The sequence below is a fragment of the Maylandia zebra genome, linkage group LG13 (genome assembly GCF_041146795.1).
Source record: "Maylandia zebra isolate NMK-2024a linkage group LG13, Mzebra_GT3a, whole genome shotgun sequence".
NCBI classification, from domain to species: domain Eukaryota; kingdom Metazoa; phylum Chordata; class Actinopteri; order Cichliformes; family Cichlidae; genus Maylandia; species Maylandia zebra.
The window spans coordinates 5,634,419-5,660,924 of NC_135179.1; the positions used below are offsets into that span (position 1 = coordinate 5,634,419).

Here is a 26,506-nt window from a genome sequence, read left to right on the forward strand (position 1 = left end):
ATCAGTTTAAAATAAAGGCTGTTTCACTTATATGGTAAAAGAACAGTGGGGATTCCAGATCTGTTACTGTTTGTAGGTTTGCTTACATTCATTTTCTATTGGGTTAACTTATTTATTTTATAATCTGTTTCATCTGGAGTCCATTTGTGGAAAAAGAAACAAGTTGAATCATACTGGCTGTTTCTCTTCACCCTGGCAATTCAGATTTCCTTCAAAGATTAGTCTTGCATTGACGTTTTCGATGTCCGAGAATCAAGCAGAATATACAGTAGAATAACTGCAATGATGTAATTAATATGGCAGCCTCAAGTGGAAAGACTTAATTTGTTCCAAAAACATACTTTACCCTTCAGTTCTGTCCACTTTACAAACCTGTCTTTGCTTCTGTTCCACCCTGAGGGGGTACAAAGAGCAGATAACACAATTAAAAGTGACATTTTCTTTCTACTTCCTGGAGGAGAAGTGTGGATTACTGAGGTGTGAGACATGCTTAAAAACAAAAGTCTATGTTTAATGAAAACACCAAAGCACCAAAATCTAACATGTTGGAATGGTACCAATTAAAATAATAAATCTCAACCTTATAGCTCCCCTTTGTAAGTCTCTTTCTACCCAGTTTACTTTACATGGACGAGCCCCTGGGCAGGTGGTGCTGAATCTGAAAGTCACAATATAGACTATAAAATAGTCACACAAATACATGACATACAATCCTAAAATTAGTCCCCACTCCACCTGCAGCTTCCAAACAAAACTGTAAAGACAGCTATCAAATGATAAAATCCAGTAAATGTGGAAAATATGACTTTTTGATAGCAGGCAACGTTTCACATTCAGAAATTGAGCCTATTAAGAGTCATTAAAGCCATTTTTTTCATACTGTGGAACGCCATTCATGAATGTGCTGTGATTAAAGCTGTGGGGCACAAGCAGGCATCACCTGGCTTCTGTGCAGTAAAATGGAATAACTTTAGAATAAGAACAGTGGTTGGCTATAGATGCAAATTTCATCATTCATAAAATCGACAAGAATGAGCTTCACCTCATTTTAGTTAAGAATTGACTCTCAAAATCAAATTAATGACCGCGTATTTTAGTGAACTAGAATTTGGTCCTAGCGCGAATACAAAGGTGTCATTTCCACAAGAGATTTTCATCAAAATCTTGAATCATGCTGATTTGTTTTTAAGAGAATACAAATGAAACATAGGACCACTATATTCAAAAGAAGGTTAATACTTCCATCTAAGGTGACACTGTATATATTTAGTAAGATTTTGGGAGTTTTAGCAAAACCCAGCAAATATTAGAGGAGGCATCAGTGACAACAGGTATGGCGTTTAAGTCAGAAACTGCACATAACATGGCCGGTGTAGAGATGCCTTGCAAATTAGTTTGCAGATTTGCAGCAACTGTAGGCAGAGCAAATCTGCCTCTAGACGTGACGTCCTAGCCTGACCGGACTGACACCATGCTTGAATTACTGCACAGGCAAATTCTGTACTTTTCTTTTTGTTTTTCAATGAGTGTTTAGAATTTACTTGACTTGATAATTATGGTAGTTGTGGTCATTTCATGGCTTTTTTCCAGGTGATTGTTTGCTTTCTTTTTGCAGTTGTTGCATTGTGGACTTATTAGAAAAAGAGGGTTTTCATTTATTTAACCCAAAAAGTTATATTTACAAAACAATAAATGTTGAGCTCATAAAAGAGGTCAAAGAAACAAAACGAAACTGTGAACTTGACAAACCAAACATAACCGATCTAAACAGGAAATGACACACAAGGCAGGTCAGACCACTATGACGCAACAGGGGGTAACTAAACAAAACACAGTCGTAAACAACAAAAACGATGCAGTACAGTCCAGTTTGTCAATAAATTAAACACCAAAGAAGAAAATCAAAACCACTAAACCCTAAAGACAAATATTGAATCAAATACAAAAGCTTTTTTTTAAATCAAAGAAAATACACATTCTCCCCCTTCAGCAGGAAGTGGTGGTGCGGTCCAATCATCCCCTCTATGTATTTAAGTGCTTTAAACCCTGGCTGCCATCTTTTGTTTGGCAACTCCCAGGGCTCATGGCAGGTAAGAGAATCAATGATTAGTCACAAAGCAAAAAAGAAATGAATTGGTATAAATGCATATGGAAACTAAATGGATGCGCTTACAAATAGGTCCAAATCAATAAACCTACTGTAAACTAAAATGTGTTGTTTTGAATGAAGAAACAAAGAATGCATGATAGTTACTGACTTTAGAGTGTGGCCATGGGTACAATCTAAATTTTGAATGTTGGCTTCAAAATCTGCATGGTTACCTCGCTAGGTGCCATTTGGAAGTTCTTTTAGTGTAGAAGCTTTCTGCACATGTTTTTGTGTGTTTCCTTAATGTTTGAAAGTCTTATATGAGATTTGCTTGGTCATATTGGCTGAGATGAAATGAAGATGCTTCCCATTAAATAATAGTTCTGTCCCTCAGGTTGTAATATCTTTGTATATATTAAGTAACAGGAGGTGTCCTATCTGACCCTCCTCAGACATTTTTCATTTTTAGAGGTCATTAAGTTCTATGAAATCTGAAACTACAGTTTAGATTTGATCTTCTTAAAAATGTTTTAATTTCGAGACAAAGTAGATCTCCATCTCAGCCTCATCTCTCAAACAGTTACTAGTTGTTGGACTGATTTCTGATTTGTGGCCACAGAATTTGTCATTTGTTAGGATCAAGGTACAACCCCCACAGATGAAGCATGTAGCCAACATGGAGGTGCTAAAAGTTCATGTAGCCACCAAATTGGAGTCAATCCCCTCTCAACCACATGTTGAAAATGACCAGCATTAAAGCGTGTTTACAGATGGTTATGTTTTCTGCATTCATAAGAACTGACTGGATTGTTTGTTTTCCAACTCATCCACCTTGATAGGTCCAGATAACATTTTAATCTTCTTTGACTCGACCTTTCCAGAGTTCAACACAGGTAAGGTTTCTACACACTCTTGCATTGCCCTTCCTTTCTCTAGGCACACATGTTATAGAGATTTGTGGTACAATAAACACTTTCACTTTAGCATCAATAACTTTTAAGATAGGTGATGCATATGAATTATAACCAGAATAAACCTGAACCAGACTCATTGTTAGAATTGACAATCATCCTGCAGCCTCATTCGCTCACACTCATAACAAGGCTCCTGATATTATCTATTTTTATAGTTCATCGATACAAAAGCTCTATTCATTAATGGGCAGTTTATAAGAGGATCATAAAACTTAACATAAACACACCGGGTCTCCTGACACCAGCATGAATTATCAGCTATTAATGTATCATGAGGGAATTGCACTGCAGTGCAGTAAACTCCTGTGTGGTCAATTCATGTCCCTGTGACAAATAGGTTATGAATAATAATAGATGTGTTTGTCGTAATCATCTGTGCGTCTTTATAATCCCGGTATAATTGGTCATTTTGTTTGTAACTTTAATGTCTGAATTTTTTCTTCTTCATTTAATTCTCTTGTAAGACGGAACAACCAATAATGTGTGTTAGTGAGATGTGAATAAACATTTTAAGAGATCAAAAAGAAGAAGAAGAAGAAGAAAAAATGTATGTCAACAAACTACTGATAAACTCATGTGTTAAGTCAGGTGTTATACGAGGTAGGCTGGTCCGAGAATTATGCTCCTGAATATTTATTAATATAAGTATACTTACTTATAATTTTATAATTAGAAGTAAATAAATAACAAAACAAATAACAGTCTTCTCATGTCCCAGTCACAAGTTATACAGACCAGTGGGTGACCACTTAGTGACCACCTGGCAACCAAGTTTGCTGGTTAAAAAGATGTGGATTCTCCTTCATTGCGTTAGTTGCTAGAGATCACAAGGATTTGGGGTTGCCAGGGAGTCACAGACTGGCCTCTAGGACTTGGCACTGGGGTTTGAGAACATTGTAATGTGTATTATTGACCTATATTATATTTTGGAGAAATGTTCTGTTCTGGCACCTACTGCCTTCTACATGCATAGACATAAAGATGGGAGGGGCAGCAACAAGATCAGCACAGAGCAGGCATCAGTTAAAATGGATATGACAGTGTAAAAGTCAGCAATTTCAAGAAGGGTTGCAAAGTGGTTTGCAGATGCACAGCAGCTTCAAAGGTTTTTTTAGTACAATTTTTGTTGACACTAGAGTCATGATAAAAAGAAAGAATACCCCCTGGTTTCCAAAAATAAATAGAAGTGTATATAAACTGTCCTTGTTTTGGTCTTTGTCTTGGCTGTGTTGGTAAACACAACCAGTCTGAGGGGGCATCAGTGGATGCCATGACAGTGAATTAACAGGCCTTCATACAAGTGTGTAATACAAATTCTTTCTACACCTTGCATCTAACATACGCAGAACTATAGTATTAGAAAAAAGCTAAAAGAGAAATTAATAAATACTAAAGATCAAAATCTAAAGGGGAAACAAGCAAATTAACTGAAACTAAAACCAAGAAAACGAGAACAATTCTAACAGCTCTGCAACAATACAGTGTAAGAATTCTTGATCTCAAAACTTTATGGTGGCGCATTTTAATTAAACCTCATTAGACTCCTCAGTATTCAGTAGACACGCTGGCTCGTTGTGTACATGTCACGCTTTGTCTCTCCTAAGAGTGAAATGGACACGCATGCTTAAGTCGCAGTACCAGCATAGGGAGATAATATATTTAAAGCCAACAAGCCACTAGTCACCAAGGAAGGTATAAATTCGAAGCTCCTTTTAAGCCAGAAACAATAAAGCTAGGTGGCTGGTGTGTATTTATATGCAAATGTGTTAGTAATGTCTCTTTAAATGTGTCTGTGTAGGTTCTCAGTCTCATCCATGGCATGGTAGTCTAAAGAACCAGAGCTCTGTTGTTCAAGAAACTTAGAAGTCCAGTCGTTTTTTTCCCCAAGCTCCTCAGTCTGTTTATGCTTTCCTATGACTATTTTCATGTTGGCTTGAATAAGATTTGAAGTTTTGTTTTACTGAAATATAATCTGCAACTGAAGCATATGTGTTCATTTCACGCTTAAGAGACGTGCCTATGACATGCTTTGCCGTGATATTGGGTGTCTTACTCTCTACTGCTTAATAGCCTCCTCTTTGCATGTTCCACGGTTACCCTTTTGTACCACTTTTTTCCCAAGCTCTTAGACTACCATGTCCTGGATGACTGAGAACCTACACAGACCATAATGCTGTGGCTTGTTCTTCTGTCAGGCAGATTTGAGTGTAAACAGAGCAGATTTGAGAAGACAGGTGGTACATGGGATCGTCATATGGTGCTACCTCATATGGAACAGAAGTATATAAATCTTATAAAGTTTGTATCTGTCTTGTGTGAAACTTGTATGAAAAGCATGCAATAGTGATCCCTAGAGAAATTATATAAATGAAACTTGTATGTTTTGTATACTTACTAAAACAATATATGAAAGTGGCCACTTTCATGAGTAAATCATATAAACCTTATATGATTCACTATATGAAGTAGGCCACATCTGATGCAAGTCTTTTATACGTTTTTTCTATTTCTTTTCCATATGGGATGGCACACTACAAAAAGTTCACATTTCTCAAATGCCTTAACCTTGCTAAATAAAATCGTAAAAGCTGTAGACAAATGCAAAACAGGGATTATTTTATAAGCATATTGAAGAAACCTGTTTGATCTAAACATAAAGGATGAAATCAAGGTTTTGCTGAACTTTTTTTAACTTAGCTTTTTTATTTAGAGAAAAGTTTGAATAACTTTAGATAATTACATAAAGTCAGTCTGGGTGACAAACTGATAGAACAAGAGGGAACACAGATTACACGATGACACAAAATGTTTTCTTTCTGAAGTTAAACTCTGACAAAGCAGGAAACCGGTCACCTCGACCTGTCAGCTGACCCTCCTGTTTATTGTCTCTCTGGTTATTGCTCACAAAATTAAGCTGATATAGTGCATCAATAGCTTCACTCCTCTTTCATCCACATCATTGCACTTTGTGTGGTGAGGGGGGAAAAATACTCTCTTTGTTAGTGCAGAAGGCCACTTATGACAGAGCAGTGCGTGGTGGTATTGAGTAAAGGACGACGCTGACAGGGCCAACATTCTTCACAGCGTCACTGAGGCTGGCTGACTTACTGGCTGGTCGCTGGTTTGGTTGTGTGTGTGTGTGCGCGCACGCCTATGTGTGTGTGGAGGGAGGTGGACAGAGGACAGCAGTGTGCTTTGTAATCCTTCGTCACTCCCCACCCACCCCCTACCCTCATCTGCCTGACTCGGTTACTCGTCCTCAGACTGTGGCCCGAATTACCCGCCACAATTGGCCCGTAATGGCATAAAGATTGAGGTCTGGACGGGGCATTAATCACAAGGATGTGGCTCAGCTGACCCTGAGTCCTCAACAAGAAGGAGGTGACGCCAAGCGGATGTGAGAAAGGAGGCAGGAAGAGGGCAGCAGAGATGGTGCATTGAGACAGAAGTGAGAGATGGGGAAGCTGAAGGAGAAAAGAGAAAAACCAGAGTTCTGACCTTAAGAAGTAATCAGTTTTATTACTTAACATGTTCTGAAAAGGACACGAGGACATTGTATTAGAGCGTTGCACTGTGTGCACTAGGCTCCTAACAGAGACTGTGTGTGTATGTGACAAAATGCAGACTTGGCAGAGGTGATGTGTGATTGATTTTTGCTAATTTAATAGAAGACTCATTTCAGACTAAATGTTCTACTTATGTCTTAAATTTAGACCTTGAGCTTTCTAAATTAGAAACTTTATCTCCACCGAGCTGAAAATCATCTCTGACATAAAACTGAAAAGTTAACAAAGGGGATTTAAGTAGTAGCAGTTTTTTTTTAATGATAAGTTATCATATTTAAGCTTGAGCATCAAGAGCACATGTTTGGGAGGTATTGTAGTAACAAATAGGACTCAAACTAATAATATAACTACCACCTCTAAGGCCCCGAAGTTGGCTAACCTCATCCACTGGTGGGTGATCATATCTCCCCCCCGACCTGTTGTCCTGACTCCCCCTTGCCCTAGCATGTCTATTGTAATTCATCAATCTTTAGCCATGGGGATACAGGACTGGATACAGATGCACAAGGCAGGAATCAAACTTGCGAACCCCACGCGAAACACATGTGGTCTTACCACTATGCTATCCGGCTGCTATAGCTGGGACATCGTGTTTTTGGGTTTGAAGCACACTGAAAACAAGAAACCACAGAAACATGCGAGGGGAAAGACCATCTCTGAATCGAGGAGGCCTAAGGCTACTTTCACCATCTTACAATGCTGTGATTGCAGCCATTCCCCAACTCTCTGTGAATGGTACTCATGGCCTTTGATCAGTGGTCTTTGATCAATGGTTGTTGATCAATGGTCATGAAAATTTGCATATTAATGATCAAGGAACTGACCTCACAGCGCATTCATTCAGTGGGCTGGTTTCAGTAATTATGGAAATGTACTGTTTATAAGATTGGGGAAACCCGCAGTCAGCCGAGACTGAACAAGCCACTTGGATGAGTGAAGAAACATTTCTACCACTGAAAACTTTACGTCAAGATGCTCAGAATCAACCTTTTGGGATTTACTTACCTGGATAATTGAGGATGCATCAAGATATAATTGGATAACCTCAGTTTTCAAGGACCGTGGCGAACAGTCATTTATTGAGCAGCTGTGAGGCCGACTAGCAGTTGTAGTTGGCTTCAAAAAGGAGGCTGTTATCAATACATTGCATCCTTAACCCTTTTAATCATCACTTTGGGCTATCCAATGACACCCTAAATGATGCTAAAAAGGCTCTGTTACTGAAAACCTTCTGTTACTGGCATGCTGATAGCAGTCCTTTGATGTCATCAGTGAGTGACAGAGAGCTATCTTAATAATAATTGACATGATAGTTGTGGCAGTTTTCTATAATGTATTCAATGTCAAATCATATGTGAAGTACCAATGGTATTGTGTAGCCAAATGTCAAAATGTGGATCAGCTTTTAGTTCCATTTGTCTTCTGTTAGGTGTGAAATATAACCTGAGAATACATGTGTTGCATATAATCAGATGGCGTATAATCATTATTCACTGGTAATTAAGTCACTGTGCATGTATATATTCAAGAATACATTATATGTGTTTTCTTGTTGTCTGTTTTCCTACCCATCTTATCCTCCTGGGTGTATGACAGGTAAATTGCATGTATAAGTTGTAAAGCAGTTTGAGCTTAAGAGTAGCAGAAAGCTATTGCTTAGACAGGTGTCCCTTCTTTCTTGAGACACTTTGCATGTTTGCATTCTGTTTGGTAATGCGTGTTGTCGTGGTGGGGGATGTCAGTCATTTATTGAGCTTCTTACATTGACTTTACCCTAAAAACACAGGCCCTCTTCATACTCAGAACCAGTTCAAAAACATCTCAGATCAAGATAAAAGGGAAAGTGAACCACTTCCTGCTGCCCCTGACGTTTGGGTATTGAGTGGAGTGGAGATGCCAGCAATCCACTTAATGTTAAATACTGTAGCCTTTTATCTTGAGGGAAGAAAATACAGTGAGCTAAGAGCATAAAAAGGAGCACTTATCTCCTCTTGGTCACTAATGGTGGTGACAGCAGCAGCGTTGACCCAATGTAATGTTCAGAGGGCTTTCAAGTTCCAGATGAGATTTTAAAAGGAAACAGTCAAACAGCATGTTAAATTGCTTCTATTAATATAACAATTACGCCTTTGTTCATAGTTTTCTGCAATTAAGCTCCAATTAAGATGTACACCCTAATGTAGTTGTTTGATTAGACATAAATATGACATTAAAAAACATGAAAGAAATGCCCAGTGGAATAAACTGGTAGTTCTTAAGGTTATTTTAAGGTAAAAGAAGGAATATATAAATGATTACTGACATGAAAACATTGTTTAACTGGATGTCTTTACCTCTGTATTACAGACTGTGAATGATCTTGAAATGCATCCAGGCATTAGAGCAGTGTAGCCACTAGATCCCCCACAGCTTTTCCTTAGAAAGGATATATTTTGGCATTTTCTTCTGTTTAGAGCCCCACATTTGCATAAGAGTGTCTAATTCAGAAGATTCTGGGATCACCTCAACAAGCAACCCCCACCGCTTTATGACAAAGGGATATAGTCGATTTAAAAGCATACAGGAGCCATTTATGAGTGCAGCAGAAGGAGACATGGATTTATTTTAAAACGATAGTATTTGTACAAATGTTGAGCCATATCCAGGTTTTATTAAACAACATCTTACTGTGATGCTCTGGCAGGGAGGTACACATGGATGGAATGTAGTTATTGTTTAATTTGTATATTAAACAGGTCATTTGGCTTGTATGGTGAGAAATGTAATGGAAGTGCTTGTTCTCGATGTCCCCCCTTTGCACACACATTATGACAAATAGGAGGCAGTGATGGTTGTAACCAGGGACATTATAAAACAGAGACAGAGAACAGAAAGTGAACAGGATACAATTCAGTGGCCACTATATTAGGTACACCTGTGGAATCCACTTTATAAAAAGCATTTCTAACTTAACGAAGCCTTTAATAATTAGATTTGGTACATATTAGTAAAGCAGGGGTGCTTTAGATACCTAGGATGTTGATAGCACATGGAAATCGTGGAAATTCAACACCATCTTTCTGCGATACATTACGTTTAAAGTAACGTTAACTTTACTCTGTTTCACAGGATGCTGTGAGAGTCGTTGTGTAACTCTAGAAACAGTGTTGGATGACACTGTCTGTAGTTCTGGCTGATCTTGTCATTTGACCTGACTGACATCCTGAGAACACCAATCAATGCGGTTTCCCAACACCAGAGGTAACAGTACACACAGTTTCAGACTGAATATCAACACAAAGAAGCATTTATTCTTTTGAAATTGTAAATGTGCAGATTTAATGCTCATATGGACAAATACACGGTGGTGAGCTGCCCTTTGTAAATCCAAATCTCAGCAACAAATTGGTGCAAAATTACATCAAAATGCCTGAAAGAAAACAGTAGGTAATACATGTGCATCAAAGACATCATGTTACTTTGTATGCAGTGCAGCTGATAAAGGTGACTTTACAACATTAAATGGAGGTTTGATACGAGAGATAAAGGGAAAGCATCTTAACATCACATGAAACGTTCTGTGATGTACAAAATAAAGAGTTAGAAATGAATAAAGACACTGAGGGCACAAGCAAAGAAATGTGATTACTGCACAGACTTCCTTTATAAAATTAATTATCTACAGTTTCTGTTTAAAAAAAGAAAACAAAAACAAACATTTGTGAGTTAATTAAAAAATGTTAAACCGCATTTTGCATTTTTAATAAATAATATATACTGAGATGTGTTATATTAAAGTTTGTGTTACGGATAAACAGACTTGAAATATCACGAGGGAGGATGTATATGGTAGCTTCACAGTAATGAAAAAATAAAAAAGGCATATGAACACCATCAGTAGTTTGTGTGTGATACCGACCTTGAGGTTACATCGCAGCCCAGAATAAACATCATGTTTGGAAGATCAGTTGCATAATAAAATTCCACAGAGGGTTCTAATGTACGGGTAAAGCATTTCACTTATAGTGCATATACAAATGTGTGTATATAAGGCCCAGAGCTACAGATAATGGACCTTTTTCATCACAGAGGACCTGAGCAGATATTAAAACCTATAACTTCAACTGTGTAGGGAAAAACAAACCACACACATTTCATAAAACACTTTTTTTTTTTACTTGCATCCAATGAGCTTCATAGCAAAAATGCATTTCTTTGAATTCACAACTTCAAAATTAGCAAATTAAACTTTTTCCTCTAGTGAATCATTGTAATAGACCTCCGCCAACTAAAGACTTTTGCAATTATCTAGTTAAATCGGTGTTCTTCTTTACTGGTTTTGCTCCTGAGTCTCATTGGGTTTGTAAATCAGGAGGACTTTATATCAACTATCAATATCTTTTGACTGGAGGTCAAAGTCATTTAGTTTTGTTTGGTGAAAAACAAGTTCTATTTTATTTTCTCTGTCAATATGGCAGACTGTAGAACCCGGGAGAGACAAAACCACATGGCATGAAAATGGAAAAGGTCTGCCAGCTCCTCGTGGCAAATTTCAAAGAAAGCTGTGGTGGAGAGACATTCTCACTTTGCAAGTACTTCTCTGAAAATATACAGACGAGGGACAATGACAAAAACCTTGTATCTGGTCCAAGGAAGAATATGACTACAAGTACCATTTACCCCTTTTGGGTGCCTGTGAAGAGAGTAGTTTCGCCCCATCTGTATGCTTCAATCCATATCCGTCCTCTTTCCAAACCACTTTAAGGTCAAGGATCATCCAACCCTATTTTTTTGCAGGCTTTGCCTTTGTGTTCACAATTCTCCATTGTGTCTAAAGTCAAAAATAGTGTGTCCAGTGAAATTCCCCTTTGGACGTTTTGGATGCGGTGGTACCTCGTTGAGGGCACATAGTTCATACACAGGTCCCTTGATGGTGCACAATGTGTTTGCGGTGCTTCAGACCCAGGGCTCTTTCTTTCAAGTCCATCACTCGCTGCTGTGACGTGTCGACCAGAGCACTGGCTATGGCGATACCTGCAATCCCAGAGACAAAATAGGGTAATCAGTGAAAGATGGGCAGTATTATGCTGTTTTAGATGGGCTCAAATTTTACTGAAAGTGTGATGTGACAGAGGTGAGATAAATACGGCTTGATCAAGGTAAAACTACGACCACTTTTTGAGAGTAGATTTTTATACGTGCCTGTGTTATTTGTTATAAACCCATGTTTGTCCTTATACAGAAATAATTAAAGGGATGTAGACAAGTAGTACAAAACATTGATACATTTATCGTAGAATATCACTTCACACCAAGAAAGGGTGGATACATGTTGCAACTGACATGGTTGATTATCTCTCTAGATAGTAAAGTGGCATAGTGTCTTTCCTTATCTACAAGCAGCTAGAAACAGCTAATTGTTACCAAAATTGAAAATAACCCTTTTTCAGAAGTCCCTAAAAGAGAGAGGGCTAAAATTCTTTTTTTTTTTTTTTTAAATGCAGAATATCTTCATTTGTAAGAACACATCCTGCCAAGACAAGACTGATTGAAAAGACATTCTTTTTAAAAATGTCATTATAGCCAGTAAAGGAGAGTTGGGTCTGTCACCAATGATAACTTATACCTCACATGGTTAAATCTTTTCCATATCCAGTAATTATTTTCAGTGCTTAAATTGTGGAGTTCAAAGTGGAGTTCTGCAAGGATCTAAATTTGTACCTTCTATTTTTATAGTCCTTAGAAAAGCAAGTCCCTGTTTGTATCTTTTGAGTTTGATCAGAGAAGTGCTATTTTATCCTCGTTTGGACTTTCATATATTCACAGTCGCACTGACAGAAAGGCAGAAGGCCAAGCTAAAGGTAGCACAGCTGAAGATGTTGAAATGACCAGAATGGACAAGAACAGAAGTGGGTATATCAGCGAGACAGCTCAAGTCAAGTGTTTTGGAAATGGTTTGGGCATGAGGGTTGGTTTGCACAGGAGGGATAATAGTTATATTGGACAAAAGATGTTGAATGGATGTAGTGAAGGAGGATGTGCAGAGGCTTGGTGTAACAGAGAAGGATGCTACAGATACGATTAGATGGAAATAGATGCTGTGGTGACCCCCAAAGTGAAAGGAGGACTGTGATTTATTTCTTTTATCTAATAATGTTAATAAAGCTTCTTTCTGGCCACAGCAGATGAATCTGCATAGTATTCTGCAAATTTCTATGCCAGAAGTACTTCCTGATGCAACCCTCTCAGGGATGATTTCCAGTAATGTTAATATTAAACTATTACTGATGGTAAAAATAAACAATAGGACAGATGAAAGTAAAGAGGCTGTGCCAGATTTACTAGATGGGGCAAATTGGCATGTGAGCACAATCTAGAAATAGTAATGATAGTTGTGGTTAGTTTTGCAGGTAATTTACAAAAGTTTTGCTGTTTTCAAAATAAAGTCAGAGTTCATTTCAATGTAACTGCCAAGACCTGTGCAATTTAGGTCACAAACTAAGAGATGATATTCAGCTGCAGGTAATTTACTAACAAGAAAGGCACAGCTTGTTAATTGTAATCAGTAACATATAAATATAGGTCATACGTATGTTGCATGTAGGCCTACATTTAATGTAATTAAATGTAGCCTGGCAGAGAGAGTCGTTTTAATGAACACCGGCTTCAGTAATTGAAAATATCTGATAAATGTTGGCACAATTATGTAAATTGTGTGGCACAAATGTTAGTAAATCAATTTGTTTGCTTAAGTTAAATATTCTCCATCTTATATTTTGTGCATTGAGGAAGGAACCTGATGCGTTTGACAGAGGGTCCATCACTGCACTCTGTTTGTAAATATAGAACGATATCTAATGCTAGTTGGTGCTGGTGGTACGAGTTAGTGAATCTGGCCCTATGGGAGAAAACATCAAGGTGAAATTCCTTAGCATGTGGCGATGCATCATCTTTTCAATAGGCACCTCTTCACAACATCCAAAAAATGTTTTATCAACATCTTTCTGAACTCAGTAGGAGGCAGCGGGGATAGCGCTCAGGTCAGTGAAGTATATCTTCCCGCCATTGTGTCTCTTTTCCTTCTTTTCCCTCTGTCTCCCTCTCACCATCCATCAGGATGTCACACCTCTAAAAACATCTTCTGTGAGTGAAGTTTGCCACGGTTTCCACAGCAGGGCTTACAGACATCAGGATGGATGCACCAAGCATCAGATGCCTCGGAGCATTGTGTTAGTTTGGCAGTTGTACTGTTAATGTGGTTTTAGAGTCATGGCAGCTTTGTCAATACAGCCAGTCCTCTCCCTGCCGACAACCGTGGGCCTGACAATGCATGGTCATTACGACAAGTGCTCAATCTGCCGGCATGCAGGAGCCAAATAAACAAAACAGGCAAATAGCAAAGGGAATCTGCCGTGCTCTTGATATGATTTGGATGCAGGATGTTTTCAGCATTTCACACTCAAGTGATTCTTGGGATTTTTTTTTTTCTCCAGTGGGTGGAAAGGGGAAAGCTGATTACACAGTGCGTGACAGTGTGTACATGACTCTGCAAGTTTATGCATTTAAGTGTGCATTCACTTGTGCACAGTATTATGAGTATTTTGCAAGTTCTGACACAAGCAAACATGGCAGCGAGCGGTAATGTGCTCTGTTCTTCCAAAAAACATTGGAGGCAGATGATCAGCTAGCAGCACATGGTGTGTCGGAATATGGTTCATTACGGCTCTTTGTTTTTTGTTGGCAATAGTTTCATAGGTATGCTTGTTTGGCGACCATACATACAGGATTTGGCTTGTCTTGGACTTTTGGTAATTTGTAATTTGCTTTAAACTCCAGCAAGGATTGTTGCAGATTCTCTGCATGTCTGTGGAGTAAATACACGCCCATGCTATTGCTGCATTGCTTGTATGCTTATTCTATGCAGTGCCACTGATAACGCTGAGCTGTGTGCTTGGATTTTCCTCTTTTTCTTAAATTGGAATTTTAAAACAATATTTATTGAATATAGTAAAGACAGATTCCAGTATTCTTTAATTCATTTAAATCTGAGAAGTCTTTAACCTCAACAAAAGAGCTTAAACAACTCCTTTCACATCCTTTAAGGCTTCATAGATTGTTGGGACAGCAAAAAGATATATTTATTGCATTAACCTCCTATGACCTGGCATCCACATATGTGGACATCACATTTTGGGTTATTTAGACCAAAATACTCTACAGGGGCCTGATATCAAAGGGTGGGTTTTGATTATTGATTAAAATCGATTCTGGCTTGGATAACGTGATATTGATTCATTAAAATCCTGAATCGATTTTTCAATATAAATTTATTTTGCCCCAAACGCCAGAATCTCAGGTTAAACCTCACAAAATTTCAACAACCACCAAACAGCTAAAACGGTAAATGATAGCAGGAACACGGATTCTGCACAAAGACGTAAACACAAAGCGCGGACCCGCCGACGCATCAGAATCAGTGACATGTCGCATTTCTCACCCGAAGGCACGGACACGGTCGGGGCTGAAAGCCGACAGCTCACTGATTCTGATGTTTCGGCGGGTTCGCGCTTTGTGTTGATGCCCTTTTTGCGCTGATTCTAAAGCTGCAGGTTTTATCTCTCTCCAAACAATATTGACTGCAAAAGAAGATCCAAACTACGCTTCACATAAACATCGTCATGAATTCCCTCTGACTTTTGCTGTTTTGCTTCCACCACGATAAAAATCACACTTCATGCACAGCTCTCTCTCTCTCTGTGTACTTCAAGAACAGTTTCCCGTCTAAAAATCTCTGTTTTCTGCATTATTCACCTGCTTGTTGCACAAGTCTACCGTTGTTTACAGCGCTATCGGCCGCTGTTTTTTTTTCTTCTTTTACTTACTTCCGAAAAGAAAGCCTAATTTCTGCTGTTCAATACTGAACAAATTTAAACTTTAAACTATGCAAAATTGCAAAACTCTTAGGTGTGTCTCTAATCAAATCTCTGTAACTTTGCTCTGCTTCACTTCAGCAGCAGGTAATGTTCATATGTTGATTAAGGGTTTTCTTTCGTTTTTGATCTACTGCAGAATATTTTTATAAAATCCCAGGCCAGGAAAATCGCCTCAGTTTTATCCTCAGTTACTTTGACACAAAGGCATTTGATAAAATCTGGCAAGTGTCAGCTTTCTTTTTATAGATATAAAAATATGGAAATGTAATGCTGCATGAACTGAATTATAATATTTCTGACTGTCTAAGGCAAAATTTCCCTGATTCAAATCGATTCTAGAAATCAGTGACGATACCCAACCCTACTGATATCCACTTATGAGGACATTATCAGAATCAGAATCATCAGAATCAGAATACTTTATTGATCCCTGGGGGAAATTATTTTTTGTTACAGTGCTCCATTATAAACCAACATTAAGACAAGACAGACAATATGCTAACTAAGAATAGTACAATATATACATATATATACATACATACATACATACATACATACATACATAAGTCACTTATAAATAAATATTTGGAAAAGAAACATGTGTAGTTGTAGCAGCAAACAGTGTGTTAAGTGGATGCGTTGTACAGGGAGATGGCCACAGGCAGGAATGATTTCCTGTGTCGTTCAGTATACTGCTACTGTTCTATTGAAATTTTAAACGAATGTCCTCATATATGGCTCTCATTTTTCTTAGAAACAAAAATCAGGTAGAAAAAAAAATCTGGTAATTCTTTGTTTTTACATTCATCGGGTCCCAATATGCCCAAATATCAAAGAGAAATTAAAAATGCATGCCGTGGAAGAGTTCGGGTCTTAGGAAGTTAAATTAAATTCCCCTCAATGAGAAGAGAAAAGAAACTTGAGGGTTTAGAAGTGTTTGATAAATAATCAAATGAAAAACATGAGCACAACAGATAATAAGAGGCATTTCTCACATTTCCTAAATCTGCTGTCACAGGTTTGTTACCTGGTTGTTTGCAACTTATTTGCTTACCACAAGAACTTTATAAAAAGACACATGCAGCAGGAATGTAATGTTTCTGTGGAACATTGAGCCATTTTCATTTACCTACATACATGCACTGCATCTGCACATTATCAAACACATGGCCTCACAATGAAAGATCACACAGAGTGAAAAAGCAAACCGAATTAATTTTCTAACGTGATATCTGAATATTCCTCCATCAAAAAAGCTTTCACCTCTGACAAATTGCCATCATAATTGTGTTGATTTTTCCAGGTGAACACACACATCTCCATTTGCAAAATTAAATTGGTCAAAAGTAATCAAATCATGCTGCAGGTGAGTGCAAGTGCTCATTTGCTGCCGTGGTAACAGAGCACATTAACGTGATTGTTTTGTCAGGTGAGTTGACGCATCATTAATCCCCCCACCCCACCTCACCCCCCTAACATGCACAGACCCCTCCAACTCCTGATGTACTAATAGGGTCATTAGCAGGAGACAAAATTCCCCAGGAACACATATCGACACAGACCCGATGTGGAAAACTGGGACTGCAGCTGGAAAACATCTGTGACAGGCGGAGCCTGCTTGCTAACCTGGTCACAAAACTCACAGTGAGGCCCTCCTATATAAGAAACATCAAAGCTTGGTTTTGTGTTTCCCCTTGAATGAAAGTGGGAAGCGTGCTGAGGATGCAGAGCAGTGGTAAACAGAAGAACAGAGCTATCAGCATTCAATGAAGCCAACGTAAATTAAAGTCAGTCAAACAGCAACATACTGATATTCAAATATTAATAGATCCACGAAACACAGATTTCAGTAAACATGACACATAGCTACAGTGGCTTTGAAGTACACATGTTGGGATTCAGATATCTAGGATGCTTTACATTAATAGTACATGACAGCATTTGGTGGTGGATTTCTTCACGCCTGCTAAGAGATCTGAAGTGCACAAATTTACATTTAAATATCTCTAAGTGTATTAGAGCCAAGAGGACAAAAAGGCAGACCAGTATGCCCAACAGTAAAACAAAACAACCAAAACCATGTGTCTTTAAAGTTGAAAAGCAGTCATTTTAGTGGCTACATGAATTCAAGCAGTGGTGCTCATTGGGGAGCTGACTTTGCCTCGACTTTCCTTTGCTGCGTTTTTCTTTTAAATGTATCTGATAAAATTATAAAGTCAGCAAGACCTTGAATCTCTTACTTGATCCGTATACACTTCTAAACTGATGTCCATCAATTTAATAGTACGCCCGCATTTTGGAGCAAAACAAAAGGCAAGTGGCAAAGGAAAAACAAGATAAGGGTTAAGACTTCATCATTCAAACCTGCACAATAAATACAGGAGTTGTTTGTGTGTAAATGCCACACAATGGGTAAAAGTCAACAAGCAGACAGATGGAGGAGTGGGGGGTGACAGGAGGGCGTATCCCAGTGGGTTAGATGGTTTCAAAGATGGAGAGGATCAAAGTATTGGAGATCCATTCTGGGTCAATGGAGCTGAGTTTCCAAGCTTTGCCCTCCATTTCCTGTCATGCAGCTCTCAAGTCTGACACTCAGAGGGTGACAGTGGGGGTGTAGGGAGGAGGGTTTGAAGAGGTCAACTCACAGAGTGGAAGAAAAGGACAATACAGCTACAGCAATCCTTTTAGGACACTCAGTCTGCTTATAAAAATTCATGTTGAGAAATGTGCTTATTTATAATAGCCAGACAGTTAAATGAGGTCGATAGAAATCTAATCATTGGGTATAGAATAAGATCCAAGAAGTATTTTGTCTCGCTCTTTAAAAATCTTTAAGAACAATTAGCATTGAAGCCCAAAACACAGAGAGCTCACTTTTCTCTCTTAAATCTATTTTCATAAGAACAGCATGTAAATTAAAAATAAATAAAAGTTGGCTTAATATTTATTTTTCTATTCTGTCCTTTTGGTGCTAATGTTTAGTCACAACTATAAACGGTAAAGCTTACTTGGTTTTGGGTCTCACACCCTCCCGCCTAATAAAGGAGACATGGAAATGTGTTTAATTTAATCTCGCTTTAATCAGGCATCAATTTTATTCATTGAAGGCTGTTAGTGATAAATAGCATACCATTCTAACTGATCAATTTTCTAATCTCTTCTCTATTAGCTGTAGTTTGAGCAATGTAAAAGAGACTTGGCAGCAGATGAGGATCAAGCATATAAACGTTGATACATTTTCTGCATTGCCAACTGAAAACAGGAAGATTTCTATAATAGTGTGATACACAGTTTGCACTGCTGTGACTGTAAAGCTCTGCTCCATTCAGTGGTGATAGTAAAATACAGTGTCACAGATCAGTGTCACATTGCATGACTGAGTCGAACTGTCAGAGAGACGGCCCAGTATTTGACTCCAGGATACTTTGGTATGCAGATGAGTTTAAGGTGAATGCAAAGTGTACCCGATCCAGTAACTACAAAACAAGTCTAAATCATTACCCTCGACAGTTTTTCATATGGCTTTGTTCAACAAACTTATCTTTTATAGTCAAAAAGCTCCACTTTGGTCACATCTGTCCAAAGGACATTGTTCCAGAGCTTTTGTGGTTTCTTCAGATGCAACTTTGTAAAACTAAACTGTGCTCCTGTGTTGTTTCTAGAGAGAAGAGGCCTTCTCCTGGCATCCCTTCCTAAAAAGCCTTACTTGTCTTTGTACTGTCATAAACCTTAACATTTAATAATGTCTGACCATTGTACACTCTGCTCTGGGGGTGAATTTGATGGGGCATCCATTACTGTAATGCAGTCCTGTGACAACATTCTTTACGAGATCATTGTATAAAACATATTCCTACAGCAAAGAGTCTATACAACACTTAACGCATAGTATAAATAAAAGAATCTGTGAAAACATGGCATTTCCTGTGGATTTTAAACCAAAGCTCTAAATCTGATCTGCTCCGTGCAGCTTATGTCTATCATGATCTAACCAGGTAAAGAGAGCCATCGTTGTGACACTAAAAACTTTGGCTTTAGGCTCAACAAAGCTTGTTAACCTATTCATTTTCTTTCTAGCATACCCCTCTGGTCTCACTCTATGAGCTGAGCTAGTGTTACAAACATCTTGGCCTGTCAACACAAAAACAGTTTCAGCTGCATTTTGCACTTGTTGTTCTTACGTCTGACAGAACAAATGCATTCTTGTTTTCATCAGTCCAGCTGTCAGTATGTAACAGCTTGCATTGCTCTTTGTGTATATCCATGAACATAGCTTGAAAACACATTTCACATGTTTATGTAGAAGCCTCGATTTGAGTATTTTTCACGGTATTATTTTTATTGGAGTTAGAAATGTACATATCAGGGCCCTGTACTGAAGAACACCAAGGGGATCATTTCCTGGTTTCACATACCCTAACATTGTGTAATTACTTAAAGAGACCCAAACCATTTTGGGGACTAGGCCCTAAAGATGTTGATTTCTGCTGTAAATGTTGGCATTTAAACAAAGGATTCAAGAATTTACGCACTTTTTTTTGCTCACTTTTGAAAGCAGTCTCAGAGGGTCCCTATCTAGACACAGTTTTAACAGGTAGCTATACATGTAGTAGAACGACATGAAAGTCGAACCATTGTTTTGGTCCTGAGGTAAAAAAAACAGACAGTTGCTTTCCAATTTCATTGTTACTTCTAGAATAAAAAAGAAACTGCTGCTTAGCTGTTTTAAAATGGATTTTTAAAATATTTAAGTGTTCACAATGGAAATGCTAAAATGTTGTTTCCAAACAACAATTGTGCAAAGAGAGATGTTAGGCACATTCTGACCAGCTTTGTGGATCTACTAAGCTGTTCAATAAAGCTGCAGAATATTTCTATAAATCCTTTGTTTGCTCCCTGCACAATCATACTGCATCAAGGAGTAATATGGCAAACGAGGCTTAACTAAATTAGGAAAGTGTTTTATTAATGTGTCAACTCTTATCATTTTTTTCCATAGTGGTGTATTTTTGCCCTATTCAGGGATAATAAAGTTGAATTTTTCTTCCCTTTCGGGAGAGGGCCAACGTGAGAATGATAGAGCAAAATGAGCAAAAGATGCTTTCTCAGGAGAGGGAACAAGGCAAAGAGAAGCCTTTTAGAGGGGTTTGGCTTATCTCCCAAATCTGTCCCCAAGTTTGACCATCCATTCAACATGTGCTTTATGGAATGACAGAATTTCACTGTGGATACTGTCCACAAAAACCTGTGGAAGGTGCTGTGGATTTTGAACTTCTAGTGGCATTGTGATGTGCCAGGATTAAGATGCAGCTGAGGTGAGGAGGGTATCAGGGTTCAGAAACTCAGAATCGCCTCTACTTTTTACAGATAATGTGGTTCTGATTTGCACTTCAGATCTGGAAATCTGCGAATGATGGTAAGTAATAGTGGTATGATACCAAATGATTTTCAAACATGAATCAGAAGGCAAGATTGTATTCCACTTTTCACGTTTAGTCATTACCTCTATATTATGACCAAGAGAATGAAAATGTACTTTATCTGAACTTCATTTTGGGTGTATCCAACTTTAGAGAGCACAACACAAAGCTGCTGTCTGAGAAAATAGTCAGCTGTGGTACTTTTGGCATCTGTGCATGTTTTCCTGCAAAGCCCCTAGATCTAAACTCCAAACTCACTGGAGGATTACATGATGTATCTGGCTTGGGAATGCCTCAGGATGCTACACGAGAAGCCAAAAACATTGGTCACAATATCTTCTTAGACTTCTGCAACCATGACCTGACTTTGGGTAAGAAGATGATGATGGATGGATGGAACAAGTATGGATGGATGGATGCCTACAACATTTGTCTTACTGTGCAAATCTGTTTTTGTTAACAAAGAGGTGTTACCTTGGGCTCCGTTCTTAACAATTCTGTAACCACTGATGTATCGCCAATCTTCTACTTGTTTTCACACATAATTCATTTTAGAAACTTGGTTCTGCTTCTTATCAAAACTGTCTTTGAAGTCTTCCTTTCTCTCTTTGTCTGTCATATTGCTTTTTCTATTTTTACTCTTGAAAGACTTAACATCTTACAGTACCTGTATTTCTCTCTTTTTTCCCCTTTTCTCATATATTCAAGGGCCTAACTGTGCTGCTGAATAGGCAGATTAGTGCAGGAAAAGGCGGCTGTGAATAGTGCTGTGCCTCTGTTTCTATTGACCCACTATCTAAGCTCAGGAGAGCGCCTGAGAAGAAAATGTAGCCTACAGTCTGTCTTTCTCCATCCTGAACTCTGCTGCGTTGAACTGAGAATAGTTGCACTCTGCTAAATCCACTAATATCATTGATAGAGCCGCTTTATGTACCAAATAATAAAAAAGTGGGAGGGGGGGGGGGAGACACCAGCTGCAGCAGATGGAGCAGAAACGGGTAAAACTGACATGAGAAAGTTCAATTGAATTGGGATGCAGAGACGGAGAAGTGGTGGCTGGAGCCAAAAATACGATCTCTTGTTATTTTTTTCCATTCTCCCCTATGTCACCCATCCTGTCAGCCTTTTTCTCCTGCTCTGTCCATCATGTCAGGCCACTGTGACTTTGAATCAGTCAAACAGTCACACAGTGGTCAAGCTGTCGCGCTGAGCTCTTAGAGGCAGGCACTATGTGTTAGTTGTCCACTGCAATTTGGCTGACAACAGCTGTCAGCCGGTCTAACTGGAGTGGTTGCCTGCTATTTACTTGACTTTTCAGGATTTCTGATTGAATTATTGGACCAGAAAGTGAATCTATTATTAGAGAAATGGATTTGGTTTTACACAGTGATCTTTGTGTTATTTGCAATGTCACTGTATTTCTGTCTAGCTGGATCAAAATGAAGAAACAAGAGCTTCACACGGGAGCTTTTGGAGGCCTCTTCTGCTATCCAGAAAGGATGTTTCACATGCAGAGGTTAGCTCATGCAGCATGATAAAAACTCACACCATCCTGTGATACATGGAGAGTGCAGTTACACTGTAGCGGTGCAGGAAAGTAGAACTGCTCTGCAGCTCATGCAGTGCAACATGTCACACTCTAAAACTCATCAGATTCCCAAATTACCTCTCCAAGCAGAAAGAGTAACTGCTTGGATTTGCAGTCTCATTTTTCACTGATTAGACTTGGACACTAGACTCACCAGGAAAGCAGGAGCTTTGCCTTTAGGCGTACGCTCTCTTTATCATAAGTTTAGCAGAACCCTGGCTAATGCTTGAACAATATGCCAGTTTATCTGTGCTCCATTTATCGCTTGCTTTGAAAGAGGGTGAAAACCAAATCAAATTCGGCTGAAATAAAGAAACCTCTTAGAACAGCGTAATGGCTTAATGCTTAAAATGTGCCATTTGTCGCGTAGTTGCTGCAGTATGCACCAGATGTGCTGCAGGTACAGTAAATGACGTTTTTCAACTTAGGGACTGATTGCAATTAAATGTCTTCTCTGCTGGAGTCTGGATAATGAAAAGTGAGACGATTACTAAAAAATCCACACATCAGCTTGGAATGACGTCTTTTGGTGATTTACAGAATATCTTTAGTTGAATTGGAAGGTGATGTAGCTCTTCTCAGTAGGTGCTTTTTGATCAGTGTTTTTTGTGCTGATTATGTAAGACTAAGTGGATGCTGGACAGTAACTACATACCTTCCACTACATGGAAATCATGTAGATCGAAGGCATTTTTCTCTTGACATTTGCACTAACAGGAACTCTGAAGTGAAGTACTAGTTGCTGGGTAGTGGTTGGTAATGCAGTGTCGCCTTGTTGTGGTCTTTTCATTTTTTTTCAGCCTCTTCCTTTTCTTTCTGTGCTTTTTGTGAAGTGTTCTCTATTTTGCTCTTACCTGTCAAAACTATAATTTCCTCTGGCTTTTTTAATAGATTTCAGGTTATTTAGTTGTGTTTTTTTAAAGGTTGATGTTAAGAGCTCTTGTTTTTGTTAGCGTTACGCCTTTTTGTCCATTTAATGACCAATTAGCATACACTTATCTACACCAGTTATAATGCACCTACGTTATATTAAGCAAGATGAGTAAGACTACAAAAACGTAGCACCAAAAAGTAGAATGGTTCCCAGGTCCAGCAGTGTACACACAGGAAAAAATACCAGGTACTATCTTGTACAGTTACTAGAATTATGGATAAGTTCCTGCAGTCTGAAAGAACCTGTGTGGAGGACATTTTCTATCCCCCGCCTTCGAAGAACAGTAATGGAACATTACAGATTAAGGAAAGAGTAAGCAGGATTTCTTCTTTTTTTTTTTTTTTTTTTTTACAGGAAGCTGAGAAACTGTGAGCTGTAAACATGGGGCTTCATTTTGTTTCCAGTTGTTCTTTCCCCCTCTTACATGTAAAGGGTCAGTTAATGGTAACACCTCGAGGGAGCAGAGCAACGCAGGACAAGAAGAAAACAAAGATGATGCGAAGGAAAGCGAGCTAAAATGGGCACGCTCATCATAGATTCCTCTTGAAGTGTCTTTCACAGAGGGTGGGTGGAGCAAGCCTGCAGTAATTTCACCTTCATACATGCTAACATCAATGGGGGACTGCTGTCTGACCCTACACAAGAGCCTCTCTAGGGAGCATAAGGTTGGTAGGAGAGGAGCATGAGTGTATAGTAGGCGGGAAATTTGTTGTTACTGAAGCACTTTCATGTGGCGTTCTAAAAGTTGTGTTGATGTTCTACATTTCGTTTGTATTTCTGAATACTGTGATTGTCTGTGTGTGCTTATGTGGTAATCAGAGCAACAATAACAATGTCAGACTTCAAACACTGGTAACAATAACTGCTGTTCCACTGTGATGAAAAAGGCCTAAACATTCTCCAGAGAGCAGCCTGACTGGAACAATGAGCCTCGTATTGCCCTTAATTTTCTGAAAATGAGTCTAAACCTTCTGTGATGAGCTAATGTCCAAAACATCAGGTAGATTAAGGTAGTGAACAAAAAACATCATGCCAATTGTAGTACTTTCATTATAACACATTGCATGTGTGGTTCAGCAGTTAACTGGCTTTTTTTTAAAATCAAATTTGTCAACAGTGAATACATTCCTATAATAGGGATTCTGTGTGTGTGCATTTAAAAAAAAAATCCCCTCTTGTCCTTGTGAGCCGTCTTTATTCTTTCAAGATTGGGTCGTCTACCAGAGGCCTGGAAGCTTGTATCTTTGCTGTTCCTAGGACTGCGCTCTTCTGGAAAGAGATCTGTTGTTCCCGGGATCTGCTGGAGCCACTTGCCTAGCTTTGGGGTCACTGCACCGAGTGCTCCTATTACCACTGGGACCACTGTTACCTTCACCCTCCAAATCTTCTTGAGTTCTTCTTTGAGCCCTTCGTACTTCTCCAGCTTCTCATGTTGCTTCTTCCTGATGTTGCTGTCATTCGGTATCGCTACAGGTGTCTTCCTCTGCTTGTCCACCACCACTATGCCCAGTTGGTTAGCCATCACTGGTTTGTCCATCTGTATCTGGAAGTATCATCAGGGCATACTCGGCACAGATGTTTCTGTATACTAAGCTTGGTTATGGCGTTCCATGTATGCCCTTGTCTGCTAGCATCTTACACCCTGCTGTTATGGTAAATGGACTGGTTCTTATATAACGCTTTTCTACTCTTCTGAGCACTCAAAGCGCTTTACACAACTTGTGCATTCACCCATTCACACAAGCACATTGTTCTAAGTGCTTTTCTAAGTAGCATTCACACACATTCATACTCCGATGGATGCATCTGGTTAATATCTTACCCAAGGATATTTGGGAAGCCAGGAATTGAACCAGGATCAGTAGATGACCTGCTCTACCGCCTGAGCTACAGCCACATGTGCTGGATTGTCACAGAGGCATCTTAACACAGCCTGCACCTGGGGTCTTGTCTGGGGAAGTAGACCCCAACCTCTATGGATCTTGTAGTGCCATGATTAGCACAGAGGCACTAATCATGGCAGCACAGGGACAAGCTGTTTTGGTCCCGCTTTGTCCAGCCAGCGGTAGGATTTCTGGATATCAGCCAGTTGCTCTATCTGCTGGTGGGGCAAATTATTATTATTGTTGTTGTTATTTATGGACTGGTTGGCTAAGATTAATGGCAGGAAATTGATGGATGGCCTAATGACACACAAAGGAGAAATTTAACATTTCTTGGCTACTTTCTGGTCCTCATTTTTTCATGAAACACTTGTGTTACCTTTAGTGTCTCTAGTTTTCTCTATAGTTAGCATAATTACTTCTGGGTCTTTAATGCTTTATTCCTTCCCCTGTGTTAGACTCCAGTGACTGTTGCTATGTTTTGCAGGATCTTTCAACGTTGAGAAAATGCTTTCTTGCAAAGTGGTCAATTTTCTGTCTGCTCTGTTTGTTTTCGTCATCAAGGTACTCATCGCATTGAAGGCAACACTTCCTGCCTGGAGGAGCAAAAGCCTCCCACACCAGCTTCAGTTACATACAGTCTACTTCAACCAAAAGGCTGTAGGGGGAAAGGAAAATACAAGGGGAGATTAAATATATATGCCTGAGCGAGAAAAGTATGAAAGGTTGACTGAGGTGGAAGATGAGCTGGAGAGAGAGAAGATTGACCTCATGCTGACAGTGCACATCCCTGCAAGCTTTGGTCAGGTCTCAAAGAAAGCACTGCTGTCTTTACACTGATTTCCACAGCTGTTTGGTGGTCGACTGGAGCGACCTGGGGATATCGCATGTCACCCGTCTATAGTGCAACATGAGCTCAGACAGCGGAAAGTCAGGATGTCTCATTGAGGGGAACAATTGATCCAACAGTAAGTGTTGGAGGAAAACCAGGCAGGTCTAACCACATCAGACCAACTTTAACATGCCATATGTCAAGAGTCTTTCTGAATAATTCATTATTCTTCACATACTAAAATTAAGGACATTTTAATATCTTGATTTAAAGAAAAAAACATACATTTTGAACATTTTTCTAGTAGA

At 39.0% G+C, this 26,506-nt stretch overlaps 1 protein-coding gene and 1 long non-coding RNA gene across 3 annotated transcripts in view; one reads left to right on the forward strand and one right to left on the reverse strand.

Annotated features, from left to right (window-relative positions):
- Nucleotides 1–2,071: 2,071 nt before the first annotated feature.
- Nucleotides 2,072–19,477, forward strand: LOC101487080 (uncharacterized). Its single transcript, XR_191247.3, has 4 exons — nt 2,072–2,090; nt 2,929–2,982; nt 9,738–9,869; nt 19,204–19,477. It is a non-coding gene; the product is annotated as an uncharacterized LOC101487080 (long non-coding RNA).
- Nucleotides 9,898–26,506, reverse strand: part of atrnl1a (attractin-like 1a) — a 325,816-nt gene continuing 309,207 nt past the window's right edge. For both annotated transcript variants that reach the window (XM_004553538.6, XM_004553537.6), the window contains one exon: nt 9,898–11,642. In XM_004553538.6, coding sequence (XP_004553595.2) covers nt 11,521–11,642 — 122 coding nt within the window. In that variant the 3' untranslated portion in view covers nt 9,898–11,520. The remainder of the gene's footprint in view (nt 11,643–26,506) is intronic.